Genomic DNA, 17,049 nt, shown 5'->3' with positions numbered 1-17,049 from the left:
TGGAAACATGGGATGGGAGATAAAGGCTTGGCCCCTCTCTCTGACCCTGGATCCATGAGGCCTTGATTACAGTAGACATTAATTGAGCTCCTACCGTAGGTGCACCATTCCACTGTGCACGATAGCAGCATGACATGCAAAAAAAAAGCTGGTTTTGAAATAATGTATTATCTATTAATCGTGTCATCTTGCATAAGTGCTTGGCCTACAAAATAGGAATAAAAATACCCACCTTACAACATGGTTGTAGTTATTAAATTAGAGAAGATAAGACTTTGAGCACAGAGACTGGCATATAGGAAAGTCTTTAGAAATGACTCTTCACATTCCCTTTTACAAAATAATCTACTCTAAATTGAAAAATGAAGACTGCCACCTGAAAAGACCAACTATCTTCAATGAATTACCTTTTCTAAGAACCATGTGCTAAATGAGGTCTTGAAAACATTTAGGGAAATAAGTAAATAGCTTGTTGCAGGTTTAAATTTTCAAATTTGCTCCTAGAATTATGTCAGGTACATTGGTAGACAGCAATAGAAGGCAAAGTCCCCACCACGGGCATACATAAAGTCCAGTTGGGGGAATCATACGCTGATGGAAGAGATAAAAGTGAGAGACGCTGTGTTAATAAATGCTGAACAGAGTGAGGGGTGCTCAATGAGGATGAGGCCAGTAGGTATGTGAGAGCTCAGAGGTGGCTCGGTGGGTGCCATTTTTGATGGTGTCATACTAATATAACTTTAGCAAGGAAAAGATTCACTTGCCACAAAGTGTTAATGACACTTACCTTGCCAAGCACTAGGCTAAGCTGAGGATACAGCTGAGAAATGCAACCGCTGACCGTGACGAGATCATAAGTGAGTGGAAAATTAGACTCTTGAGCAGACCATTTAGAACACTGTGTAACTTGTGCAGCTGACCAGACAGAGGGGGCCTACATGAGACAGCACTACTCACTTTCTGTTTGATCCTTTTTTTCACCAGGGTCTTTTCACCTAATTCACTTAATGTTTGATGACTACGTGCTCTACCTGTTAGAATCTCTGCACTGTCAGGAGCGGGCCAATGAGCTCATGCGAGCCATGAAGGGAGAGGGAAGCACTGGTAAGCCAGCATTTTCCTGGGAATTGCACCACTTAGTAATGTTATTTGTATCCTTACTTCTGTGCTTTATGTTTCTTTAACTCTGTATCTCAAAGAATTTAGTTATGGTAAACAGGTCAAGTGGTATCAAACCAATCGTGTCTTTTTCCTCTTTAAAGTGGGCATGTGGGCTGGGCATGGTGGCTCATACCTGCAATCCCAGCACTTTGGGAGGCCAAGGCGGGCAGCTCTCTTAAGGCCAGGGTTCGAGACTAGCCTGGTCAATACGGCAAAACCCCATCTCCACTAAAAATACAAAAAATTAGCTGGGTGTGGTGGTACACACCTGTAGTCCCAGCTGCTCAGGAGGCTGAGGCACAAGAATCACTTGAACCCAGGAGGCGGAGGTTGCAGTGAGCCCAGATTGTGCCACCGCACTCCAGAGTGGGTGACAGAGCAAGACTCCATCTCAAAATAAGTACATAAATAAACAAACAAATTAAATAAAGTGGGCATGTGTATATATGCAAATTGCCTTGAGTGCCATGATGGTGATGGGAAACCACGGAAAGTTTTAAGCAAGAGTGACATCACACAGATTAGAAGAATATTTCACTTTTTAAAGTATCTTAGAGACACCTGCCTTTACATTTGGTTCTAAAAACTTCCCCTGTGTCTATCCACAGCAGAAGTCCGAGAAGAGATCATCTTGACAGAGGCTGCAGAGGCCACGGCGCCAACCCCTTCACCAGTGCCATCGTTTTCTCCAGCAAAATCTGCCCCATCTGTGGAAGTGCCACCTCCCTCTTCCCCTGGTAGCAATCCATCCCCTGAGTACACTGGCCTCAGCACTACAGGTAATGGGAAGTCCCTCAAAAACTTTGGGGAGTGAATGTTTGAAGAAAGGGCTTTCTGCCAGCCTGGGCAACATAGTGAGACTTCATTTCCACAAAAAACTAAAAATTAGCCAGGCATCTTGGCTCACACCTATAGTCCCAGCTACTTGGGAGGCTGAGGTAGGAGGATCGCTTGAGCCCAGCAGGTTGAAGCTGCTAAGAGCCATGATCGCACCACTGCATTCTGGCTTCAGTGATAGAGTAAGACCCTGTCTAAAAAAACGAAAAAAAGAGCTTTCTGGAAAAAACATTCTTCCCCCACAATCTCCAAAAGATAATGCCAAAACCTAGGTATCTCCTGGATTTGTGAATGACGTACAGGTACTCATTTATTCATTGGTACACATTCTGTATGCTGCTGTTTTCAAGTTGGCAAATTAAGCACATGATACAATCCAAAAACTAAGCCAGAAATGATTATAATGCTATATAACATAAATACACAAACATTCTTGAAAACAAGAAAGGGAACTCTCTGAATCAAAAACTGAGCTGCTTTCTTTTTCTCTGGAAAGGGAGGCAGACAGGAAACCTTACACTAAACTATGGCAACCACAAGCAGGCAGGGGCTGGGAATGTGAGTGAGTCTTGAGCTAAGCTAGAGTTGCCGGGCACATGGCATGAGGCTGATGCTACTGCCCACACAGTCCAAGATGTGCACAGGAGTCTCCTAAGATTAATTTACAACTAAGAATTACCCAAGCTTGGATACACACCCAAAAGAAGGCAGAGATCCAAACAGATGTTTGTACATCAGTGTTCCTAATAGCATTTCTCACAATAGCCAAAAGGCAGAAACTACCGAAGCATCTATTGATGGATGATGGATAAAGAAAATGTGGTGTATATATATAAATGGAATATTACTGAACCTTGGAAAGGAATGAAATTCTGACTCATGCTACAACTCAGATGAACCTTGAAGGCAGTATGCTTAATGAAATAAGCCAGACACAGAAGGACAAATACATGATTCCATTTATATGAGGTACCTAGAAGAGTCAAAGTCACAGACACAGTGAATGGAGTGGTGGATGTCAGGGGCTGGAGGGAGGGGAAATGAGGAGTTAGTGTTTAATAGGTACAGAGGTTCAGTATGTGATGATGAAAAAGCTCTGGAGATGGATGGTGGTGATGGTTGCACAACATGGTGAATATACTTAATGCCATTGAACTGTACACTTGAAAATGGTTAATATTGGGCATGTTGGCTCATACCTGTAATCCCAGCACTTTGGGAGGTCGAGGTGGGTGGATCATGAGGTCAGGAGTTTGAGACCAGCCTGACCAACATGGTGAAACCCTGTCTCTACTAAAAATACAAAAATTAGCCAGGTGTGGTGGTTGGCGCCTGTAATCCCAGCTACTCAGGAGGCTGAGGCAGGAGACTCGCTTGAACCCAGGAGGTGGAAGCTGCAGTGAGCTGAGATCGCTGCAGTGAGCTGAGATCACTCCACTGCACTCCAGCCTGGTAAACAGAGGAAGACTCCATCTCAGGAAAAAAAAGGGGTTAATATGGATATATGTTACCACAATTAAAAGTCACCCAAGCATCTGTGGAAGCCCAGTTCCATGAAGGAGGAATAACAAACTTAAAAACACAGAGAGTCTATATCCAAAGGAATAAAGTTAATGGGACAACCTGAAAAGTACTGTTAAGATGAGAACTAAAAATAAATCAGTCAGGCACGGTGGCTCACCCTGTAATCCCAACACTTCGGGAGGCCAAGGTGGAAGGATTTAAAGTCAAGAGTTCGAGACTAGCCTGGCCAATATATTGAGACCCCATCTCTACGTAAACTTTTTTAAAAAGTTAGCTGGGCATGGTGGTGTGCACCTGTGGTCCCAGCTACTTAGGAGGCTGAGATGGGAGGATCATTTGATCCTAAGAGTTCGAGGCTGCAGTGAGCTATGATCAGGCCACTGTACTCCAGCCTGGGTGATAGCTTGTTTTTTAAAAAAAAAAAAAGAAGAAGAAGAAGAAAGAAAGGAAAGAAAGAAGAAAAAGAAATCATACCCATGAGAGTCAATATCTTCAAAAGGAAATATATAATTGTTGAAATAATAATTTCAATAGATAGGTTGAATATTAGAAAATTAGATCTAACTGAAAGAGATCAGTAAACCGAAAGACTGAGCTGAGGAATTCTCTGATAATGTGGCAAAAGAAATACTAAGTATAAAAGTGATGTTGAGAAAAAGGACTGATAAAGTCAGAAATGGCAATATTCATTTAATAAGTGTCCAGAGAAAGAATAGAGAGAAAGTGAAGGTTATAATAGCTGACAGTTTTATAAAATGGAATAAAGACAAGGCTTTTTAGACCAAAAGCTCTCATTGAACATGTGCTGAATAAATGGAAAAATTAAAAAAAAATCACCTCTAAGCCCACTGAAGAAAATCAAAGATGAAAGAAATCTTATTAGCTTCCCCAAAGAAAATGCATAGATAACCTCCAAAGGAGAGAAAACCAGACTGATAACAGACTTCTTATCTGCAACATTAGATTCAATATCTGAAACCATACTTTTGAAGTGTAAAGAAAAAAACTGCATTGAAAACTTTGGATCCAGAATCCTATATATGTTTATTCATTTATATATGTACACACATGTATTTTTTTCCCCCTGTGAGGACATTTTATGTGTCAAGTCCTGTGCTGGGAAATAAATAGATTAATATGCCAAGGTCTTGCTACCAAGAGGGAACACAAGGATAAAGAAAAGTACAGAGACAACTGTTATGGAAGGAAGAATGTGGTATATGCAATAAGTGAGATATAAACTAATGCTATGAGGTTCCCAAGGAAGGAGAGATTCTTTGTGGCTGGAAGTATCAGGGAAGACCTCACAAAGATTCCAAGCTTTGTGGAGTGGAGGGCTTGGTCAGGCTGTGATAATTAATTCATTATCTTTCCATCCAAACCTGCTCTACTACCCTCCTGTTACCCAGGCAACAAATATGGGCATCAGCTTCAAATCTTTCCTCTCCCTAAACTCCTGTATTAGTTGGGGTAGGCTAAGCTGGTGTGACAAATAGATCCAAACACAGGTGGAGTTAACAAAACAGAAATCTATTTCATGCTTGAAGGCAGTACTGCTAGGGTATTCAGTCATAAAGGAGGCTCTCTGTAATGTAGCCATTTGGAAACATGTGCTCCTTCAATATTACGCTCCATCATACCCCAGGGCAGTGTTTCCCAAACTGTGATCCAAAGACCAGCAGTATCAGTATCTCTTGGAAACTTATTAGAAATACTCATATCTGGTCCCGCTGCAGACCCAGTGAATCAGAAACTCTAGAAGCACGGCCCAGGAATGTTGTTCAACAAACTTCCAGGTGATTCTGATGCTCACTAGGTTAAGGACCACAGCCTGAGGGCTTTGTCAAGTCTGCAACCAGCCGGCAGAAATGGAAAAAGGGCATGGAGGATGAAAACCTACTCTCTTAAAAGCCCTGGCCTGAAGGTAGCACACGTCACTCCCACTTATATTCCATCAGCGAGGACTTAGTCACGTGGCCTCATGTAACTGCAAGAGAGGCTGGGAAATGTAGAATAGCATGTACCCAGGCAGGGAAGGGGGAACAGCTGTAGGGGCGACAGCAGGCATTCTCCATCACATTTCCCAAGTCCAGTTGTTCTAATACTAATCTAGATTGATCTGTTCCTTCCCATCCTACTTGTGCCTCTGGTTCAGGCCACCCCCACCTCTCACGGACATCCACAGTGACTCTCAAGCTGATACCCTACCTCCAGACTCCACTCTGTCCTCTCTCATTCTACCCACTAAGTCTCGTTTTCATGAAGCTTGTGCCTCCTCAAAGTGCTGGGGCAAAGAACCCACTGCCTCACTCTAAAAGCCTTAAAGAGCTCTCTTTCTCCAAATCACTTCTCACACTGTTCCTTCTTCTTGGGCTAGCCTCTTTCCACCCTCTGCCTGATAAAATTCTACTCATCTCCTTTGATGCTTCCCTCACCCTCCAAGTTAGACTCTTCCTCCAGACCCTCACAGCATGGACTTAATTATATCCTAATTCTATTTAGGACTATTTCCAGAATAGACTCAGAACTAAAGTGTTTGTTGTTGTTGTTGTTGTTGTTGTTTTGTGGGGGGCCAAATAAATAGGGTCAGATTGCTCCATTCAGGATGTCTTTTATCATTCTATCACGTATCTACCCATTTATCCAAAAAATATTTCTCAGGTGGCTTGGATGTGCTAAACACTTTCAGATAGGTGCAGATACAATGGTGAACAATAGAAGTGTGGTCCCTGTCCCCTGGGGGTTTATGTTTAGAGGTTAAGGTTCTTGATGAACAAACTGACAGTAACAATATAGTGTGAGGAGTGCTAGGTTGGAAGAAGGGTCAGAGTATTATGGGAGCATGAAGGAGAGGGGAGAAAAGGTATTCCAAGTAGAGGCAAGAGAGAGCATGTTACTTTCAGGAAACTTAAAAGTATATATCCTGGAGACTTTTGATTAATTCCTTCCCCAGAGTTTCCTCTCTGTGGAACTACACCTACTTAGAGAGGGATTGAGTAGATGCTTAAGAAACTAGAAGGACTTGCTGTCTTGTGTACTAGCCCATAAACTCAGTGGCCCTCTGTCGGGGACAGCTAAGGAAATTGGATTCTTCAAAGTATTGAAAAGTTGGGTTGTTGATAAATGGCATTAGATCAAGCTTTGATTTCACTTTGGGTACACAGCTAGAGAGCCCTCTTCTGTGGAAATTTAGATGTGAGATCACCACATTTGTTTATATAGATGCGCCTCAAACTGTATTTTGTTTTCTGCTTTGAGGAGGAAGAAAGTGATCAGGCTCCCACCTCCCTCCCATTTTCTTTCCATAGTGGGTTGTTGTAGTTCCTGCTTAGAAGGCTCAGAAAAAGTAAGTGTAGTGAAAAGAATGACTTTGTTCACTGAACATTAAAAGGAAAGAGAATTCAAGTACCGTTCACAGCTCTTCATGCAGGTCTGAGGAGTTCTTCAAAGACTGGGATTATTGGGCAACCATCCCCAGTCTCCTTTCTCCCTAAAGAAAGAGCCGTTTACCCAAATATCCCTGTCACCACCAGGGAGACACACATGAGTCTGCTAGTGATAACATCCTTACTTCTGAAATAAACAGGGAAATTATACAAATAATACAGTTCTGCATTGTGAAGCAGAAACCATTTGGATGCAACATTTCTCAAAGTGTATCAACATTTCAAATAAGGAGACACACTCTAAGGGAATAAGGGATGGGAGGGAAGAGTGTGAAGGAAACATGTCTAGGATCTTCTCATAGTTCTCATCCAGCTAGTGAGTGTGCCTGGCTTTCTTCGAAGCAATGTGGAGGCCTCAAAGTATGGCAGGTGTGATAGACAAGGCCACAGGAATATCATAAATGTCTTCAGATATTTCTGTGCAATGTGTTCAAGAGCCATAAAAGTAGCTTCTTAGAAATACAAATGTGAAACAGGTTCTCTTCAGATGATTTCAAGCTTTGAAGATTTTGGCACATTCCAGCTTTGTTCTCAGATATCTCCAGGGGGCATTAAAAATGTCATCCTATATAAGACTATGTATGATATTTTTCTCAAGTACCACTTTTGAAATACTCCATTGCTAAATTATACTGGATCTGGGCATGTAATGTAGGTCATGGTCTTGGAGAAAAGAAACCTAATTTCCTAACAACATGTATGATTGTATAGGCACATTATATTATAAAGCACAAATTATTTACCCATGACAGAAAGCTAAATATTAGGAAATCTATTATGGTAGGCTTCTTACATTTGGAATTTGTGCAAATTTTCATTGAACAATAGTGTAAATTGTAAAAAAAATTATGTAAATCTTTTAAAATGTATTTGCCATGTTTTTTTTAAAAAAGTCAACTCAGCACATGGTTTTCATGCCCAGTTAATTTTTATTTCTATTTAAAAATTATCGCTTGATTTATATCCCATCTACTTTCCAAAAAGTTTTGAAGCAGTTTATAATAAATAGAGGAAAATCAATTTCATAAAAAGGACCAAAACCAGGAAGAAAGAAATAAAGGTGAGGAAAATTAAATGAAACAAATGTTAGCTTTAAAATTTTATTAAAATCTTATTAATACGTGAAATGTTATGTGACCCAGTTATTTTGCTGGGTTTCCAGCTTATCGCTGATCAGACAATGTAAATATTACCAGGTTTGACTTGTTGAGAATTAAGGCCAATCAAGTACCTGGGACTCTTTCACAAACAAATGTCCCACTTTGGATGGACACTTCTCCATTTTTCCGCTGTGAAAAAGGAACGGTATCATGTGTGCTTGGTGGCACAAAGCTAAAATTAATTCATTGCGCATAACCTTTTGGCATCCTCTGATACAAGGACTAGGGAACACAAGGTAGTACAGATAATGAGTTATGACTCACTAGGAAAACAGTCACTCTGCTTATCTGTATCTACGTCTAGTTCCATATCCATGTTTCTAAATATATTTTACTAAGATTGTACTTATTAATTGATTTTTTTAATGGGCAAAGAAAGGGAAATGAAATAAATTTCGGCTACCTAAAATTAAACCTGATATATGGCCAATTTTGATTGGGTTTACGGCAATGTCATGATAAGAGGCTGGTTAAAGGATTCCATTCCAACAGATTTCCGCAAGGTAAAATCTAGCCTGTCTGTTCACTTTCTCCCCCAAATTTGTAGGCTTGCTACCCTCCCTCATGACCTGGCAAAGTTTAGAAACCTTAACTTTCTTTAAGGAAAACTGGCTCCTTTCCTCCTCGGAAGCATGGCAGACAGTGCCAAACTGATCAGTCTATTTAACATGACATTGGGCTGCAATTCTTTCATGTCATCTAAAGAAAAACGTTAAGCTCCTACCCTGTCCCATCAGGCCACCAAAGGGTTCTAAAACCTCATTTATGATGTCATTTTAAGTATTCCCTCCTTCAGCAATGACAATAAAAGTTAACTATTAAACTCATGTTTTCAACTTCCCACCATGGGTTCCCTGCAACACAAAACCAGCAAATTAAATCACTGAGATACTAGGATACTTAATGAAATAAAAGCGAATTCCTCATAAATGGCCCTAACTGTAGAACATCTGGCCTGCCCAGCTGCATTTTCTCTACATCAGTCGAGGATGTAACAAAGATAACTGATCCTTAGTCTTTCCAAATAACAAAAGCCCAGTTATTCTGAGGGCAGCTAAACCGAGTGGGATAAGATGGACACTTCAGCTCCGTCACAGAGTCTGCGATGACTCATTACAGGACCTCAGAGTTGTCACTGCTAGTGAATTCCTCCTTCTTTCGTCCCTGCTGCTGCTTTTTCTTTAAAGTAATGGAATCACGAAAAAAAAAGCTGGGATTGAAAATAGATTAATTGACTCTTTTTTTTTTTGGATCACAAAATCAAATCTTAGCTTGCTGCTGGGACTTTGGGCTCCCTCATTCATTCATTGTTCATTCATTCAACAAATATATATTTCGTGTCTAATTTGTACCAAGTCCTGGGAGTACAGAAGTGAAAAAAAGGAGTCATAGTCACTGCCTGCATGGTACTTACATTCTAGTGGGTAAGAGTCAATACAGAAGTAAACTGCCAGGTAAAGGTGCAATTTCAAATGGTCAAAGTGTTATGTGTAAAAATATTAGTGTGCTATTAAAAAGTATAAAGTGGGGACCCATCTTAGTTGGTGGTCAGAGAATGCCTCTCTGATGAGGTGACATTTATCTGAGACCCGAAGTTTTACAAGGAGCCAGCTACATAGAGGTTGGGGAGGGAAAAAGAACTTTCTATGCGATGGGGAAAAGCACGTGCGCAGGCCTCAGGCAGCAAAGAGCTTGGCGTAGTGGGAACTGACAAATGTATATATAATAAGTAAGGAAGACAGTGGCAGGAGAGGAAGTTGCAGAGCTAGGCAGAGGCTAGATTATGCAGCAACATAAGAAGGAACTGATTCATTTGCTGCCCCTGGTCAGTTCTGTCAATCAGATTTTGACCACGGAACTATTGGTAAAGTGTAACTCAAACAGGTGAGGTTTCCAGCTTCAATAGGTGGTCTCTTTAAACACAGCTGTCTTAAGGATAGATGATAACCAATGACGGAGGTTGCAGTGAGCCAAGATCGCGCCCCTGGCACTCTAGCCTATGTGACAGAGTGAGACTCTGTCTCAAAAAAAAAAAAAAAAAAAAAAGATAGCCAATGGCATACCTAGAGATATAGGTAAATATCAATATATAGTCTTCTTTCCCTGTCTCAGTCATGAAGATTACAGGAAATGCTTGTTTAATAGCAAATACTGTTAAGCAACATTGTCCAAATAGAAATTTCTGTGATGAGATGGAAATTATTTCTATCTTAGCTATCCAAAACAGTAGCCATTAGCCACCTGTGGCTACTAAGCACTTCAAATGTGGCTAGTGGAACTAAGAAACTGAATTTTTAATCGTATTTAGTTTTAATTCATTTAAATTCCAATAGCCACGAGTGGCTATAGGATAGGGCAGAGCAGCTCTAGAATCTTGACACACTTAAATGAGCTTACAAACAAAAGGCATAGGTTAGCTGAAAACTTGAGCAACATCTGTGATGGTTCACAGAATCCTCCTAAGGAAAAGGTTAAAACTGTGGTCCCCAACCTTTTTGGCACCAGGGACCGGTTTTGTGGAAGACAATTTTTCTATGGACTAGGGAAGTGGTGGGGGCGATGGTTTCAGGATGAAACTGTTCCACCTCAGATCACCAGGCATTAGACTCTCATAAGGAGCGTGCAACCTAGATCCCTTGCATGTGCAGTTCAGAGGGTCCACACTCCTATGACAATCGAATGCTGCTTCTGATCTGATAGGAGGCAGAGCTCAGGCAGTAACGCTTGCTTGCCTACCACTCACCTCTTGTGTGGCCCAGCTCCTAACAGGCCATGGACCGGTACTGGCCCTGGGGTTGGTGACCCCTGGGTTAAAGGATTCAGTCCAAGATCTGAAAAAAAGGGTACAGCCAGGTAGCTTGGGAAGCACTCTAAATTTTCACAAGTGTGTAGCAGAATCTCAAAGCTTCTGGGTTTCTTGTTGTTGTTGTTGCTTTTGAAACAGGGTCTCACTCTGTTGCCCAGCCTGGAGTGTCGTGGTGTGAGCACAGCTCACTGCAGCCTCTACCTCCCAAGCTTAAGGGATCCTACCACCTCAGCTTCCCAAATAGCTGAGACTACAAGCACACACCACCACATCCAGCTTTTGTATTTTCTGTAGAAACAGGGTTTTACCATGTTGCCCAGGCTGATCTCAAACTCCTGGGCTCAAGAAATCAGCTCACCTCAGGCTCCCAAAGTGCTGGGATTATAGGCATGAGACACTGCGCCTGGCCAACTTGGATTTTTAATGGCTCTTAACATACAGGATGTGTGACACGAGGCAGTATGTTATAGAGCCTTGTTACTCAAAGTGTGGTTCACCGACCAACCACATTCATCATTTAGAAGTCTGATATAAAGGCCTCACTCCCAACCTACTGAATCAGAATCTGCATTTTTAACAAGATCTCCAATGATTCAAATACACATTCAAGTGTAAGAAACACTGCTATGGAAAGGGTTTGGGGTTGGGCAGACCCACATTCAAATCCCAACTCTGCCACTTACCTGAGCAAGTCATTTAACCTCTTGGGCCTCAATTTTCTCACCTGAAAAAGGAGGTAATACTACCTACCTCAAAAGGTTGTTGTGAAGACTGGGTCAATGTATAAAAGGAAATGAGCATGAAATCTGGTTTATGTTAGATGATCATTAATTCATTTATTTGACAAATCATTACTGACTGTCTATTATATTCCGAGCACCCTTCCTGTCCTGTGCTTAAAACCTGTTCCAAAACAAAGCAAGGGGAAGAAGAGTGTTTTGTTGGGGATGGGAGGGGAAGAAAATGTTCCCCTGTGGCAGTTTCAATACTGTAAGGTGACCAACAACTGCTTCTCTTGGGATCTTTACAGGATTCTCAAATATCAGGGGCTTCCACCGCTATCCTCAGACCTTTAAATAAATAGAAATGTGAGGAGGGGAGGGGAGAATAAGAGAAAAATATAGGAATTGAACAAATAGGGAAGATTTGCTATTGTTTTACCGACAAATAAAAAGCATTAGACTTGTCTTAAAAACTAAGCACAAACTGTAAGCTGCACAGATTTTCTTTTATTAGCTTCCTTAAAAAAGAAGCAGCAGCAATTCTCACTGGAGGTCTCACTGGTAGGAAAGGGAATTCAAGGGGTGTTCTTTTCTGCTCCCCAGGCAAAAAGGGTTTCTCACCCAAGCCAGTAGGTGTTAATCTGCTTAAGCCTGCCTGAGTGGATGTGTTAGATTGCTGGCACATGGCCATTTAGGGGTTTTGTTCCCCAGACCACAGGAGCCCATTTTTCCAAGAGTTCCACTAGCTTTTTGTTTGATAACGTCTATTTCTAGCAGCATTTACTCCTTCAACAACAAATTCAATGGAACGAAAATTTACTGAACACCTACTATTTGGCACACCCTCTGTTGGGGATACAGAGATGAATAAGGAACAGTTGCTGTGCTCCAGGGGCTCACACAAAAGTAACTTCTGTTGCATTCTCTCAGGTGATGGCTATTATCATGACTTCTTCCCACTGCTTGGAAAAAAAAATTCTTTGGTTTCCTTGGCTGTCCCATTTAAATATCCACTGACCTCGCTGTGCTCCCCTGAGGTCCCAGAGGCTTTAAGGGTTAATTACTCGCTTGTTGGGGCTGGTTCATTGTTCTCCCAAACTGCCCACCCTCTCCGATTCCATTTCCAATTCTAAACTTTGTTTAATGTATTCATATTTTTCTTTTTACAGAGGCAATACACATTCATTACAGAAAAATACAGATAAGTAAAATAAGGGAGAACATTTTAAAACTCTCCTCAATCCCACCACTAATGATAATCCGTTTTAATAAACATGACTTTTTAAAAACTATAACAGTAATATAATTTCACATGAAGTTCAAAACATAGAGGAGGGCAATTATGCATAATCCAGTCATCTAAGTCGTGATCATTTTGGGGATCTTCCCTTCCCATTTTCTTGTACTTATAAATCAAGCCTGACAAATCATTATCAAGCCTTACAAATCAAGCCTGCTAAAGTCATTATCTTTTGGGGGAAGAATATGGAGTAGATGTGCAAAGCAGGAAGGGGTACTTTCAGCTGTGCTGGTGAGTAAGGACACTAGTAATTTTATAGAAAAACATGTTAGGAAATTTGCTGTAATTGGCCAAATTACCGTTGCTATTCAAATGTTTCAACACTGGTAATAGAATCTCACCCAAGAAACTTGCCTTTCTTCCTTGGGGTCTGAAATGAGATATACAGAAATATCTATTTTAAGAAGTTTTCATGTAAGAATACCTGAATTCGTAATGAAGAGTGCTTGAATACCATTAAAAGCCTACAACATGCCAAGATCTCTGACATATATTATCTCAGTTAACCCTCACAACAGTCCTGCAAGATAGATATGATTACTCCTGTTTTAAAGATGATGAAACAGAAGCTCATAAAGTTTAACAGGCTTGCCCAATATCTTACAGCTAGCACCTGGCAGAACCAGAACCCAGAGCAAAGAGACATGACAGTAGAGAGTAGAAAGTGTGTGGCAGAAAGTGTCTGGGTTCGGAGCCCGACTGAACCACCCACCCACTCCAGGACCTTGGGCAAGTTATTTAACATTCTAAGTTTCCTTGAACTGGACTTTTGTGTGATGCCATTAGCCTGCAGTTAGTGTTGACAAAAGGAACCATCCTTAGAATTAAGATGAAGTCCATTGTAAGGGTGTTGAGGACATTGTTGAACAGTTCATAGTTAAAGATATTTCTGTTTGCTCTGAATATGGAGGACAGTATACTCCCGAGCAATCGTCAATCTTAGTGCTCCTAACTATTCAGGTTTCCAGGAGCACTGGCTCCTGGAAAACTCGTATCTAAGTTTAAAATTCACATATAGGAAGAATTTGGGCGGCATGTTTCACCTCATTCCGACTGCACTTTTTGCCTCCAATTCTGCTTTTCTTTCTTCTTTCATTCCCACTTCCATTTTATTGTCTCGAATCTTTTATATTGCTATACACTCCCTTAAATTCTTTTGGATTTAACCTTCAGTTTCCTTACCTATAAAATGGGGGATAATGTTCTTTTAAGGGTGTGTGACAAGCACTCAGCACACTGCATGGTCTGTAAGAGATGCTCAATAATGGTGTCTTCTTTCATACTCTTGGAATAAATCTTTGCCTCATTACAACAAAGGACATTATTTGCATTCCAAAAGATTCTTCAATTTATGAAATGGCTCACCAAAGGGTTCTTTTAACAATAAGCCAAGGTATTTAAAATAGGATACCATTTCCACATTTCTTCAAGGGTATTCCTTACCTAGTCTCTGTCACATAACTGGCACTGTGCTGATCCACCGACTGCTTCCTCCCACTACTCCATGTCAATGCAGCTCCTCTCATATGCTATTTGCAAAGTCCCTGGGATGGAATGGACTAATTTTTAAAATGAAAACCTTTCCTTTATCTTCCCAGAGGAATTTTTAGATAGAAATGGTCTACTGAAGAAAATACAGAACGGGAGATCAAATTTTCTCTTTTACTTCACCTTAAAAATGTCCTCCCTTAAATTCTTCAGTTTTCCATGTACCTAAAGGGGGATGTTGGATCCCATTCCCTCTGCCTTCTGAAACAAGCTTGATTATTTCCACCATATTAACATATTTTAAAATTTATCAGAAATTAAGTTGTCTGATGAGTTTAATATTGCTGTTAATGATTTATTAAATTATCATTAAAAAAAAATTCTAGGCTAGGAGTGGTGGCTCATGCCTCTAATCCTAGCACTTTGGGAGGCTGAGGTGGGAGGATCACTTGAGACCCGGAGTTAAGACCAGCCTGGGCAACATAGTGAGACCCTGTGTCTATAAAAAATTTCAAGGCCGGGCACGGTGGCTCATGCCTATAATCCCAGCACTTTGGGAGGCTGAGGCGGGCGGATCATGAGGTCAGGAGTTCGAGACCAGCCTGACCAACATGGCAAAACCCTGTCTCTACTACAAATACAAAAATTAGCCAGGTGTGGTGGTGTGCGCCTGTAATCCCAGCTACTCAGGAGGCTGAGGCAGGAGAATCGCTTGAACCCAGGAGGCAGAGGTTGCACTGCGCTGAGATTGTGCCACTGCACTCCAGCCTAGGAGACAGAGCAAGACTCCGTCTCAAAAAAAAAAAAAAAAAAAAAAAAAAATTTAAAAATTCGCTGGGCATGATGGTACATACCTGTAGTTCCAACTACTTGGGAGGCTGAGGTGGACGGATCTCTTGAGCCCAGGAGGTCAAGGCTGCAGTGAGGGCCATGATCATGTCATTGCACTCCAGCATGGGTGACAGAGTAAGACCTTGTTTCAAAAAAACCAAAAAACAAAAAACTAACCATCTCATAAAATATTAAGCATTTAATTTTGTCAAGTTTTTATCCCCCAGTCTTTAGCACTTTCAAGGTATCCAATTAAATTAAAAAATAGACAAAGGGAATTCATAATTTGTATAGAATAGGTCACTGTCCAGGCCACTGTCTAATAATCTTCAAAAAGACCTGAGCTGGCAGATCCCAATAATCTACTTATGTTTGCTTAAAGCAATTTGTTGGATCCTTAATACCTGTTGAGTTAAGCACTGAAAAGTTAATTGGCAGTGCCTATCTAGGCTGTATTTCCCCAGGCTTTCCTTTTCCTTCTGGCCCTCCCTTCCTTTCTTCTTATCTTTCCCTTCCCTTTTCTCCCTTCTAAAATTTTTATTGAGTCCTTTGGCGGCCAGGCTTTGTACTAAGCACTGGGAATCCACTGGTGGCCAAAATCCTGGCCAGGCCCCTACCCTCTTGGTGCTTTCTGTCTGGTGAGGGGACCATTAATCAAATCACATTCACTAATGGGTGTAGGATTACAAATTGCAGTAGGTACCACTTAGGCCTACAGTACAGTGAGGGATCTGGCCTAGTCTGGGATTAGGAAGACGACAGCTTTTTGGACTGTGAGAGGAAGAATGAGTGGGTAATAAGGCAGCAGAAACATGTGCAAAGGCCCCGAGGTGCTGGGAACTGTGGTGCTCTGGAGACGATGAAAGATAATGTGGCTGGACCAGATAAAACAAAGACAGGGGATGGGGGATGCCTCTGGTGAGCTCAGCAGAGTCAGAGATACATGTCTTGTAAAGATTTTGGCCTTCAACTTAAGAACAAAGGGAAGCCACTAAAGTAAGGAAGAACAAGGGATGTGAGAACTGTTAATGATCGAGACGTCTTAATTTGTCTCTGCAGGAGCAATGCAGTCATACACGTGGTCTCTCACATACACAGTGACGACGGCTGCTGGGTCCCCAGCTGAGAACTCCCAACAGCTGCCCTGTATGAGGAACACTCATGTGCCTTCTTCCTCCGTCACACACAGGATACCAGTTTATCCCCACAGAGAGGAACATGGGTAGGTAACTTTCCAGGGATGCTGCTGGACTTTTAAAATTTGATCTAAAGAGGATGGGTGCAGCAGCTCACACCCTATAATCCCAGCACTTTGGGAGGCCGAGGTGGGCCTTTAAGTCAGGAGTTCGAGACCAGCCTGGCCAACGTGGTGAAACCCTGTCTCTACTAAAACTACAAAAATTAGCCAGACATGGTGGCGTACACCTATAATCCCTGCTACTTGGGAGGCTGAGGTGGGAGAATTGCTTGAACCTGAGAGGCAGAGGTTGCAGTGAGCCGAGATTGCACCACTGAACTCCAGCCTGGGTGACAGAGCGAGACTCCGTCTCAAAAAAAAAAAAAAAAAAAAAAAAAAAAAAAAAGATCTAAAGAGGGGTTTCCTTAACAGCTATTTTCTTAAAGAACAGGAAGGGTGCTACCCTTTGCTGAGTTCCCACAATATCGTGAGCACTGTATTGTGTAATCCCCACAACAACCAGGGTAGGTAGGTAGGTAAGAAGGTGTTAGTGACCCCATTTTAGATGAGGAAATTGAAATTTGGTTCTCTTCAGTT

At 41.5% G+C, this 17,049-nt stretch overlaps 1 protein-coding gene across 9 annotated transcripts in view; it reads left to right on the top strand.

The window, feature by feature from the left end:
• Window positions 1-17,049, top strand: part of LOC105497686 (regulatory factor X4) — a 178,421-nt gene that overhangs the window by 148,212 nt on the left and 13,160 nt on the right. For 6 of the 9 annotated variants that reach the window (XM_071071193.1, XM_011768962.2, XM_071071192.1 and 3 more), the window contains 4 exons: window positions 985-1,104; window positions 1,770-1,940; window positions 13,563-13,685; window positions 16,335-16,497. In XM_071071193.1, coding sequence (XP_070927294.1) covers window positions 985-1,104; window positions 1,770-1,940; window positions 13,563-13,685; window positions 16,335-16,497 — 577 coding nt within the window. The remainder of the gene's footprint in view (window positions 1-984; window positions 1,105-1,769; window positions 1,941-13,562; window positions 13,686-16,334; window positions 16,498-17,049) is intronic. The other 3 variants (XM_011768963.2, XM_011768966.3, XM_011768960.2) reach the window with 2 other exon arrangements.

Source organism: Macaca nemestrina, chromosome 10, assembly GCF_043159975.1.
Source record: "Macaca nemestrina isolate mMacNem1 chromosome 10, mMacNem.hap1, whole genome shotgun sequence".
Lineage (NCBI taxonomy): Eukaryota > Metazoa > Chordata > Mammalia > Primates > Cercopithecidae > Macaca > Macaca nemestrina.
The sequence above is the reverse complement of the archived record's forward strand: the minus strand, read 5'-3'. Positions and strand labels throughout refer to the sequence as shown.